The 12,878-nt window shown below is 30.1% G+C and overlaps 1 protein-coding gene across 1 annotated transcript; it reads right to left on the bottom strand.

Moving 5' to 3' along the window:
* Positions 1-3,021: 3,021 nt before the first annotated feature.
* On the bottom strand, positions 3,022-8,329 carry LOC106765802 (autophagy-related protein 101). Its single transcript, XM_014650542.2, has 6 exons — positions 8,048-8,329; positions 7,868-7,953; positions 7,418-7,513; positions 7,159-7,318; positions 6,856-7,021; positions 3,022-3,542 (listed from the first exon to the last, which is right to left on the bottom strand). Exons 1-6 carry the CDS (start codon positions 8,115-8,117, stop codon positions 3,467-3,469), a joined length of 654 nt encoding a protein of 217 aa, XP_014506028.1. The 5' UTR covers positions 8,118-8,329; the 3' UTR covers positions 3,022-3,466.
* Between the last annotated feature and the right edge of the window lie 4,549 nt (positions 8,330-12,878).

The raw sequence follows: 12,878 nt of genomic DNA on the forward strand, positions 1-12,878 counted from the left end.
GCTGACATTATTTCATTACTAAGGTCATTGTATAACGTCGAACTGGTGCATAGTTAGACGTTATTTCCTTTTAGACGGCGGTTTCTATGTTCAAGAGACGTCGAACGATTGAATTTATTTAAAACAATGTCATCGGTCATTGTTAATGTTGATTGTTCTGTTATTGGGCATTGAACACGTGACGTTATACGCGATTTTTGTACTAGTGCTAAAAGATGAAATCAGACTTTTCAAGATATAATAAGGAGCATGATATGTAATTCTACCTTACCATAGTCACTCTGGAGAGATACACTAAAGACTGCAGCTTACATTTTAAATAAAGTGTCAACTAAGGCAATTGCCACAACATCTTATGAGCGAGCTTTGAATTTGGTGCAAGCCTAGTCTAAAACACTTTTCGTGTGTATGGATGTCCAGTTTGAAGTAAGGCCTTATAAGATAAATAAAAAGAAATTGGGTTCTCGAATAATGAGCAACTACTTTATTGGTTAGAACATCAGATGTCGACATTTTATTCATCTTGCATAGAATCTCGACATCCGATGTTGTGATTTTCGAATTTTCATATTCAATTCATGTTTGATGTGCTCTATATCTCATGCACCTAAAATAGATTAAAAAAAAAAACACTCCTAACTTCCCACCATCAATCTCTCATCGGCAATCTCCCACCAGTGACACAACCAGCAACAACACCACCAAGAGACATCCCAAGCCTGCTTGAAGCACCACTCCAGAACACTCTAAACTTCCTCAACAAATCCTCTCAAATCTCTCTCGACTTTGAAGATATGAACTGGAGAGGAAAACACTCAACCAAAATAAGTGAAATAGAATGGAGAGAAACAATATTAAGAAAGAGAAGAAATTATGAGGGATGTAATACAAATGGGATGCAATGGGGTTCAGGGTTTCTTAATAGATGAGAAATGGAGGTGCATGTTTCGTATGCTTCGCATAAATTCTCAACGAACATAAATAACTACCTCATTAGTTAGAAATATTTTAGAAAATTAAAGTTAAAGGATAAAAAGGTTGAAGGTATATGATCAAACACTCCATAATAAGTTAAAGAAAAGTAAGCAAAATAAGTTCGGCATTCGACACTATCAAAAATTATTTCACGTCTCTTCAATTCATTTTAGTCACTTTTTTAATAATATTCTTACGACCGACACTGTATTTTCAATAACAATGTCTTGGCTTGACCGACATTTTTTTAATAAAAAAAGTTATTGGAAAAAATATTTTGTATCATTTATATTATTATATTTATAATCAACTTGTCGTTAACTACATCGACACTCAAATATTATTATTTAATTCATAGTATTATTTAGCTTCTCTATTTGTGTTTTCATGACTCTAATTAATTGTTACTATTGATTTTTTCCAGTTCTTAGAATGAGTTTAATGTCCATTTGACTGATTCTAAACTTTTTATTTTTTATTTTGTTGTACTAGAGCTTGTTTGGTAAACGCTAATAGCATTCCCTTCATAGCCTACACTAATTTATGCCATTTAATCAACGTGATTCATGAAGTGTTTATAACATGTGTATTATCCTAAAACATTTCCACTACATAATGTTCTAGAATATTCCCTCGGGGGATTTGCTTAATCTTATAAAATTTCCACTATCCCAGAAAAATACGTTTTACATATGATATTTTTTGTTTTTTATATCCTTTGACATCTATGCAAATGATATAAATTTTTATCACTTAAAATTCTCAGCATATATTTACATAGAATCTTATAATACTTGACATAAAATTTTGTTATTTAAAAAAATAGTTTTGGCTTAAAAGAAAAATCTGAAATAAAAAAAAAAAATGTTAACTATAATGGTTTTGTATTCTGTATACAAAGCACAAACAACAATGTGAGAAATAAGAAAAGAAATTAGAATAGAGATATTTATGCATATGTGATTAAGATTCTAAAAATAATTATAGAGATATAAAGTACATACTTTAATCATGTGTAAAAATTTTAATAACATAATTAACATCGATATAATTAATTAAATATAAATATAAATAAACTTAAGCTTATTAAAAATATTAATTTTAATAAAATATTTTGTATAACATTTATATATTAATTAGATTTGATTTAAATTTAGAAGGAGACAAAATTATTTAGTTTTAAAAAATTTATAATCAAATTAAAACAAAATAAAAATATAATGATCAAAAGACTAATGTAATGATTTATGATATTGTTAATGTTAGTTACACTTTCCATGTCAAGTGACACAATATATTTTGACAAGTGACAATTTCTTTTAAATTAAAAAATAAAAAATAAAAATAATAAATATTTAAAAAATAAATTAAAAATAAAAAATCACAAAGTGACGTTTAATACTCTCTTTAACTTAGTGACGACAATCAGTTGATTGCTTTATTTTTTTAAAAATAGAAAATGAATTGAAACAAAAGAAACTGATACGCGACTTTCAATAAAAATGTAAATCAATAAAATGATTAAACTTTTATTATAATTCAGTCCTCTAACAAAACTTGTTATGTACTTCGTGGTTCAATACGAGAGACCAAAGCATAAACCTAATATATAAATTGATGGAATATGAGAAATCCTTTTTTCATATCTATTTGATAATTACCGGAATCTCCTTTTATAATACTTTTATTTTACATCTAAAGGAAATTGTTTTTTGAACACAACTCAAAATATTAATGCATTTATTTATATATTTATTCGTCCCTTGATGCATTTAGTTGAGTCTTGAGGGCATATTACACACAATTAGAGAAAGAAGGATGAAAATGTACGAGTGATGACAACTCAACGAAATAGACAAGACTGAAGAATAGCTTACTGAACGACAGAATCTATTATGATAGATACGTACCTTAAAAGCAAAGGAGCATAAACCATTCAATCTAATTTGGATTCTGTGTCCAATTTGTGATCCAAAATACAAAGAAAATGTGTTCCGTGACCCAGGTAACGAGGGAAGGTGTCGTGATGTAATTTGGACAAACATATTACGAAGTAACAAATATCGATTCAAAAATAAATAATCAAGATGCCGATAATTCCATAATTTACTGAAAGCATTTCTATATTTTATCATAATCTTTACTGCAAATTCCTCAACGACTTCACCACTACATCATATAAACTGAAAGACCTAAATTAAAGATTAACTTCCTGTGATGCTTCAAAGGAATGAAGGGTTTCAGTTACCATGGATAAATGTGTTGAGAGATGAGTAGAATAAAGACCAGATATCAAACGAGAGCTTTAACAAGGATGTATATTTGAAAATATATATATTTAAGTCATTTTGCACCTATAGATTCTGCTATATGCTATCCACGATGAGATTGAACCCTGCATTCCTTGGCTTTCTTTGGCATCATATTTCAAGCTTAAACATATGAACAAGAATACCTTTAACCCCATAGACCGCTCTACAAACTTCGACAATCAACTTAGCATTGTTGGATGCCCTGTCTGGAGCATTCTCTTGATCATGTCCATCCCAAATGCAGAATCTGATGAACTGGTCATTGACAGTACAAGGTTAAGTCAGCATCTTCAGCATAACTTTCAAAAGTAGAAGTAACTAACTACAATTCATGACGCAAGATGCGGAGGGTAGTAATCTCATTCAATATAGATATTATGTACATCTAGGCTCATGGAATAATTGCTGTTTATACTAACCAACCCATCTGAAGACCTTAACAAATTATATTTCCTTCAGCTTTTCAAAATAAAATTACAAAAATATAATCTAAAAAGGCAGTATATCATTAATGTATGGGACATGTTGTTAGGAGAGTGGTTATTAGTTTGAATTGTTGCTGCTAGAATTTTGGAGATGTTGCTTATTGTGTTTGTAAATGTTTGCTGCAAGACATCTATTTCAGATTGTCATGTCTTTGAAATTCTGTTTTCCTCTTTCAGTTTTAGCATTACAAAATAAAAATGTAATATCAACAAATAAATTATGTTTTATGATAATTCTTAAAATATGGGTTTAGGTTTATCTCATTAGATTGTAAGGTAAGGATTGTTCAAATTTTATATTAAGTCGTGTCTATAATCAAATATCAGACTATACCATCACACACATGAGACTGCAATTAAGATTGCCACCAAAAGATGGCCATCTAATGCTATCTTAGAATTTGGATCTATAACATAACTTGATTCTACAAAACTGTCTCGTCCAATGAGATTGCCATTAAGGTAGTTCTCAAAGGGACCGCACCTAAGACAATCTAAAAGAGACCACAATCTAGACAACTTTTCAACAATAATTCTAAAAGCTCTTCATCGTGTCACCGATCACAAAGCAAATATCACAGAATTGTTTTGCAGAGACCCTAATTAGCATTTGACCAGTTGATTTAGGGAATACTTTTGCACTGACACAAAATTTTAGAAATATTAGTAATATGTGACAACAAAATAATATATAGTGAAGATCATGGAAAATATAGTTGATAATACCTATTCTACAATGATAGATGGAGGGCTCCCGAATAAGTAGGGAATATAAGCTATCAAATTCAAGGCATTCATTCTGCTAAAAGAAAGAACTTTGGTGCAACAACAAGGGACGGACTGCTTGTGAACTAGAGAACATGGGTTCAAATCCTAGAAACAACCTCTCTGCTTGCAAGAGTTAAGGCTGTGTACATTTATGATTTGCCACGTTGAAGATATGATGAAATTTAGGAGACATTGAGGAGAATAAAGAGCCATCACAATAAATTCGCATGAATCTATTATCCATGGTCTTCAACTAACACTATGCCTTGAGGCACTACTGGAAAAAGAACCTGCTTCTGACATGTTTCCTTAAAACACTTGAGAATATCTTGAAGAGCACAAGAAACAACAGTGAACAATGTACAAATGCACAGTGGACGAAAGGTACCAAATTATGTTCAGTGCAACAGTTGGTGACTGGCAATAGCAGACAACACAGAAAATGTCCAAAAACAGAGACAAGCAGAGCGGCAATAAACCTACTCTAGTACCAAGTTGAAGACTAAATTTTGGTGAAATGCTCAAGTTATTACCAAGTTGAAGACTAGATTTTGGTGAAATGCTCTAGTGAAGAAGCAATAAGCAGCACCTCTATTTATAATCATTCACGTTGAACTACATTAAGAGCAATAATTGGATGATGCAACGCCCTAGGAAAATGATAAGCCACTACACATGAATCTACCTTTTAGCTATCCTAAGCATTAAGTCCGAATGAATACAAACAATTTCAAACAGAGAACATGATGCAAGCATCGGACTTGAATTTGTCGAATTAGAGATATGTCTTACCTAACAAGTAATGACACCTTTATTTACAAATGATTACAAACAAAGCAAGAAAATAGGTAAAGCAAAAGGGTGGACATTCAAATTACAGTATATCATCCAAAAAGTCTTGTCATGAAATTAGGTAAAATTAGTGGGTAACAAAATATCACATAATCAACACTAAATAATGTCAACACGAATTTTCTTCAATGATGATCCCAATCAATACAAAACAATTTATGATTTGAAACTTTTCAAGTTATGCAGAATAGATACCGTCTCAATAAATTTACATTCTCCAAACAATAAGCTGATGCAATGCTCTTAAACAAATGAATGTTACTAAACACTACCCTGAAAATAGTTTTCATGAAAATGTAATTTATGTTCTCTGCCCTGGTCTCTCTTCCACTAAACTCTGTCAACAGTAATTTTCAACAGTGATCCCAATCTATATCAAACCATTTATGATTTCAAACTTTTCAAGTTATGCAGAAGAGACAGCTTCCTTTCAATAAATTTATATTCTCAAAACAATAAGCTCATGCAATGCGGCTTAAGCAATGCATGTTACTAAACACTACCTTGAAAATAGTTTTCATGAAAATGTAATTTCTGTTATCTGGCTGGTCTCTCTTCCACTAAACTATACAGCAAAATTCATTGCAGTACACATTAAAGTCTGCAATTCTTTCTACCAAGCTAGACCATAGCCATTCAATTTTTTTTCTGCCTCTCCCTAATTAGGGTAAAAGTAACAGTAAAGCCTAATTTCACTATGTGGAGTTAGCTGTATGGATCATTTGACGCCGATGTGGTTCAGTCAAAACCTAATTTGCAGTGAAAGAGAAAAGCAATTTAGAATGGAGTGTTTTCAAATAGTTCTCAACTACTGGGTGAGGAGGGGGAGATCTTATCTTAATTCTTTAACATTTTATTATTTCATTGGACTACTAACATGACCAAGCCATATATTGGCTAAGTTTTTGCCATCTTTTACTTGAAAAATGTCGCTCTGTTTTTCTCTCATACGATTGTCCCTAAACTTATATTTCTAGTAAATCCACCAATCTAACTCGGCCTTCCCTATGCACTGAACCCTTTTTAGCACTTGACTGACCAATATAAACTACAACCTGTGCATTATCAAATCCCTTTCTAATTTTGTAGACAATTCATAAGCACAAGCACTTTCGAATCCTTAGAATGGTCCCCCATGTTGGACCTAAGATGCCTAAATTGTACAGTTTGTGGCAGTGTTATTCTGAAATTTTACCTCTAAAGCATTGTTAATTTCATCTTACTACATTTTATTACAATATATGTACTTCAACTTAATCCCACTCAATCCAAAAACCTCGGACTCCTAAAGCTCAGATTTTCTACAAGTCATATTGAGAAAAGAAAACTTGAAAGATATCATGTTATCAACACAATCAACCAAGTAGAACACTGCCTTAAAATCAGAGCGGTCAGAATATTAAAGAAATATAAGAAATGCAAAATCACAACTGGTAAGGTCAGCCAGAGTACACACAACTCACCTAGGTATTGTAATTTCATAGGGAAATGAAACAGCGCCCTCAAGATTTGGAATTGGTGGAACATGATCCTTTTTCTCATTAACAAATTTAATTATCTGAAACAAAACCTCACGTAGTGATGCCTCCAGTGCTGCACTACGGGCATTTCTATCCTCCAATGCTCCCTCTACACATAAGAAACACAAACGGAGGTAAACAACACCCTACCCAAAACACGTATAAGTAAAGGAGTGAAAAAACTAAATTAGTAGGAGTGAAACATCATAAGAGATTTAGTTTGACAAACAGAGCAAGCAACTGCACCTCCTGGATCTACAACTTTGGGATGATGACACTTGCTAGAATGCACCTTATGCTGAGCCACATTCAGATTAATATACCACTGCTCCCAATACAAACGTTCAATCTTGTTACTGAACCAAGACGCCTGTTTGTTTTTCACCTCATAGAAAGATAAACATATCTGCACTATCCAATTCACAACCCAGTCAAAATAATAATTACACAAAACAAAATCAAAATACAATACCCCAACTATCTCCATTTTCACCATATCACTGACCTGACTCTTTTTGTTTGGGTGCTTCTCCACCCAACAAACAAACTGCTCAATCTTCTCATCTATTTTCTTTTCAAGCTCTGCCTCTCCACATTGCACCTACACACCAAGAATGATATAAAAAACAGAACACAATACAATTAGTTTATTTCACGTGTTTAGGTGAGTGTTTGCAAAATTGATTCTGATTAAAATTTGTTTAGAAGTGAAGCAATATATACTTAGCTGTTTTTATACGAAAAAGTAACAGTAATAAAATCCAATATAAAAATTTGTTTTTCAACCTAAAGTCTATCTAAACTTGCTTCAACTCAATTAATTTTAGACCAGATCCATTTCGACTCTAAACCAAACATGCACTTATAATTGTAATGGATATATGACAGTTAAAAAGAGTATCAAATATATTAAAGCACAAGTGATAATAGCACTATATTGAGATTGAAAACGTACATAAGTTACATCAAAAAGCTCCAAGTCAACGTCTTTAGGGCGCACAAGACCCAAGGCACGGTGAAAGACGATGGTGTGCAATATGCCTGCAACACCGTCACTCTGGTTATTGCAATTGAACAAACTAACAACAAAATCATAATTGAGAAAATTGATTAGTAATAGGAGCAGCGGAATTACATCGCAAAACTTCACGTATCTCGAAATGCTCGAGTTCCAATTCCTTGAGCTGGCAGACCTCACAGTTCATGATCGGATGAAACCCTAAGAAGGCTGTGCGGTGTTGGAAGAAGAAATGAAAAGACGTGGAAGAAAGAGTATTCGGGAATAGCGTAAACGTAGAGTGTTCGTGATTCCACTGTACAAATTCCTAATTACTATTAGTTCTTCCTGTTAGCTATCAGAGTGGGAGAGACAAAGCGCAGATGATGACTTTACCTTCTTTACCCATAACAGATACTGTACTGTATAATACCAAATTTCATCAAACATTTGTCATATTAACTAACTAATTATAAAGATTTTTTAAGTTTTTATTAGAATATATTTAGTTAATCCTGAAACTTTATCGATCAATATTTAATATAGCTAGTATTTATAGTCATTATTAACTTTTAACTAATTATATTTATTTCAAACTTTAAATGCATGGTTCTCAATTAAATTTAATTAAAAACAATTTTTTAATTAAATTACATTTCTATATTGTTTTATGATATTAATATTTAAACTTGCTTATATAAGTATATGCATGGTATCATAACTACTTAGTGTCAAGAGAATGTTATCTTCCAACAATGTGCATTTAGCTCGAAAACAAATTACACAAAACATTTTTAAATATTATCTCATAAAATAATAACTGAAAATATATTCACATTTAAAAAATAAAAATTAAAAAAATGTATTTAAATTTTTTATTTCATTTTTAATTATATTTAAAAATAAAAATTAAAAATAGAATGTTTAAATACCAAATTCATATATATTTTAATAACGCAATATAATAAATTATTCATACATCTTTTAATAATATATATATATATATATATATATATATATATATATATATATATATATATCAAAATATACATATTAAGGACTAGAAAATGATTAATAATAAACTTAAAAAATAAAACTCGATTATTATATTACTAAAAGTCATATCAAAATAGGATTTTTTATTAATTGAGTTTCAATTTTATTTTATAAGAATTATTTTTTTTAATTATTTTTTTTTTAAATTCAGTTTTCTATCTAGATTTATGATTTATTTTTTTTATCATTTTAAAGATTAGAATATGTTATAAAACTTTTGGATATAATATTTGATTAGTTCGTCAAACATAATATATTCATCTTTTCTCTCTTAAATTCATTTTTAGATGCATGACTATTGTATGTTTATGTGCTTTTTAACACCTCTAAACGAAGTTTTGTTCAATTAGGATTGTTAGGATGTGATCATTTAAGCTTTCCTTGTATAAATATTGTTTTCTTTATGATTAGAGATACTTAGAGGCGGAAAAGTGGTGTATTCTTGCTCCTAGTTAGGTAAGAGGAGTTAGTTTATTTATAATGATCTCTTTGTTCTGAAATTGATGAATTTGACTTGTGATGCTATGATTTCTAAATTATGGATATGGTTTATTATGGTTTATGCTTGTGGAATTGGTTTAATTGTGTTAGAATCATCTAATATGCTCTACTTAACTTGGTTGAATTAGGATTGTTTGTTAATACAATGTTAAGTGGTACCAATATATCATTGGGCGACTTGTGAAAAACATAAGTCAGAGAGTCCTAAAGGTTTAAGGTGTTAGGCGCCACTTTAATATCGCCAAATGCTTAAAAGTCAGTGACACCCAAGGGGTTAACATCATGCACCACCTATCGTTGGGTGCCATTGTCCAAGAGTCGGATGCCATTTGCCCACCACTGGACACCACCTTATTTTCCTTTTTAGAGTCATATTAGGAAAATTGGGATTTTCGTTTCATTAACTGTTAGATCAAGTTGAAATTTTGATAGTTGGTTTAGACATAAGATTATTCACTTTGACCATTAAAATCTTTTCTTAGAGATTTGTTGTTAGAATAATCAGTTGCTTATGATTGTTGTATTGTTTTAGGTTTCTCTTACTTGGTTTGTCAATTGTGAAAAACATTACTACATAGATGTGTTGGTTAGTTGTTAGGTACATATTTGTAGTTTTGGTTTGACCTTAAAATAAAAGAGTGTATATTGATAATAATTTTTGGTTTGTAGCAAGTTCAATTGGGTTTTGATTGATGAGAAAAATGAGTTTGATATGAAATGTAAAACATGTGTGTGCTATATTGTGAATGATGGATGATTGTGATATGAAATGTAAAGCATGTGTGTTGTTATATTGTAAATGATGGATGAGTTTGATATGAATTGTAAAGCAAGTATGTTGTTATATTGTGAATAATGGTATGTTGTGAAAATGGAATAAATTTCAAGGAAGAAAGTATTTCATTATTGTGTAAGGTGTATTGAATAGGGACTCAAATAGATATTATCCAAACTTTACTAAGTATTCTAACTCACATAAAGAAATACATTTAGGTAATGAGAGTCAATGAAGGTTCTAATGATGAAAATTTGATTGAAAGATAACATTTGTAATGTGTCATAGTGAGCTAACCCTGTCATAAAGAAAGATTGGATATAACCCTGGTATTATAAGTCAAAATCTATTTTTTGGTGTTATAAGCCCAAATCTATTGGAAGCTTTATAATAAATGCATAATTTATGAGTCTAATTTAACACACAAAATTCTTCAAAGGTAGTTATAGTTGATCTAAATGATTTTGAATATTTGAATGAAATTGTTTGTGAACTATTACTTGTATTAATTCTTTAAATTATTCATAAATGTTTTTCCTTTTTAAATATATTAACTTATCCTGAATTATGGTTTTTCTTTTCGCTATATTAATATATTTTTTTTATACGTTTCCTCTTAGATAAGTTTATGTTTATCAAACTTTAATATGAGTTTTGAATAATATTGTTGTTTTGTTTAATAAAAAATATTAATACTTTAAATTAGTATAGTAATTCTACTAATTTTGGGTGTTACATGTAAAATATAAGTGTTATTTTATTAACTTTCTAATAATGTATTTAGTTAGAAAATTAATTACACAAGCTTTTTAAATTTTCTCTTAAAAGATAACTCAAAATATTCTCACATTTAAAAAATAACCCAAAATATACTCAGATTTCAAAAATAACAATTAAAAATATTCTTAATCAAAATAATTAATTCAGTCAAAGCAAATTTTCTATTTAATATACATATTTCATATTTTTATTTTATCTTTGATTATATATAAAAAATACAAATAAATTATTGAAAAGGTAAAACTAACTTCACACACATTTTAATAGTAATTACATTATAAATTAGTCACATACTCTTTAACAACATAACATGAGACAATCTATCCCTAATTATTTATATAATTATTATTGTGTATTTTATGTTCTTAAAAGAATATATTAAAAGAGTAAAGTAAATACAAGTCGAACCAAATTAGGAAGATAAAGAATGAAAATTCTAAGTACTCTCAGTTCTTTTGAAAACAATGAAAGATCAAAAAGGCCCAAACAACGTAGATATAATGAAAAGAAAATTGCTTTTGACACCTCCGGAATTATTTATGGAATGATAAAATGACTTTTTAAAATCCTTATTTGTTTTCAGAAAAATACTATATGAAACTAAAATAAATTCTAATTATGCAATCTATTTCGTTTATTACTTCTAAGCACCAAACACAACAATAAAAAGAAACACGGATACAAGATAGGCATGGATAGGACCAAAATCAAATACACAGATGTAAACCAAAATTAAACACATTTCAACTTAGTAATATATTTGGATTATATATTTTAAATATTTATTTTACAATTTTTTCAGTAATGTCTTCGAAACATGTAATCATTTTTTTTTCCAATATAATTTTTAATAGTATGTTTTCACGAGATTCTTAAAATGTTTTTTTTTTTATCAAGAAACTTTAATAGAGAGATGTAGAAAATAATCATAAAATAATTGCCCAAAATGCATCGATCCAACCCAATTTTCTAACTGCAATGTGGCCCAACTCAGCCAATAAATTTACATGGTTCTATCTTAAGCAATTATGCTTGCTTAGAACCAACTAACATAAAACGATAATGGTTAGTCATTAAATCTAAAACCTTAGTGTTTTTAAGTGATAGAAAGTACATTCTTATGGTTTTGTTTTTAATTTAGTGACAAATTGATAACATTTAAGTTTTTATTTTTATTATATCATTTGATAAATATTTGGGCGTTGATCTCGTACCTCTACATTTTGGGCCTTCACCTTCCCATCCCACTTTTATCCCTTCTTTTATTATTTATATTTTTATTTTTTATCTATATTCCTATTATACCCTTAATTAAAATTTATTTTATAAGTTAATTTTAATTCCACTTAAGAAACCTAATTTTTTATTTTCTCACCTTCTGCCCTCTTGTTCGGTTTCATCGTTGTTTCTTCTAATTCTTTTGTGCTCTCTTTTCTTTTACTGTGAGTATCGTTGGCCTGAACGGATGTCGATATCCGTTGACGGATATCCACATCCGTTTCAGATGCCTGGCGCCTTCTTCCTCCTACCACTGAAAGACAGAGAAAAACAGAACATGCACACACAAAAAAACAGAACACGCAGCACTGAAACGTTGTATTACATATATTAAAAAAAACAAACAGAAATGACAACACTCAAGAAACGAAACGAAAAAATAAGCTCTGGCAGAAACAACAACATATATGCGCCAAGAAGAAACCGATACGAAAAAAACTTCTCTATCAATCGGAAGAAGAGACGAAAAACTAACCTCTCGAAGACCAACCGGCAGAAACGAAGCACCGCCGCCGCCGCACCGCCGTACCGCCGCACAAACTCGCCGCACCGCCGCACACCCAAGCCACACCACCACGA

This window comes from Vigna radiata, chromosome 7, assembly GCF_000741045.1.
Source record: "Vigna radiata var. radiata cultivar VC1973A chromosome 7, Vradiata_ver6, whole genome shotgun sequence".
Classification (NCBI taxonomy): domain Eukaryota; kingdom Viridiplantae; phylum Streptophyta; class Magnoliopsida; order Fabales; family Fabaceae; genus Vigna; species Vigna radiata.

Excerpts from the sequence above, each read along its gene's own strand:
- LOC106765802 (XM_014650542.2), bottom strand. The coding sequence starts at position 8,117 with ATGAACTGTGAGGTCTGCCAGCTCAAGGAATTGGAACTCGAGCATTTC. Across the intron at positions 7,514-7,867 it reads AGCTTTTTGATGTAACTTAT|GTGCAATGTGGAGAGGCAGA; the intron begins GTACGTTTTCAA and ends CTTGGTGTGTAG. Across the intron at positions 3,543-6,855 it reads TATGAAATTACAATACCTAG|TTCATCAGATTCTGCATTTG; the intron begins GTGAGTTGTGTG and ends GTCAATGACCAG.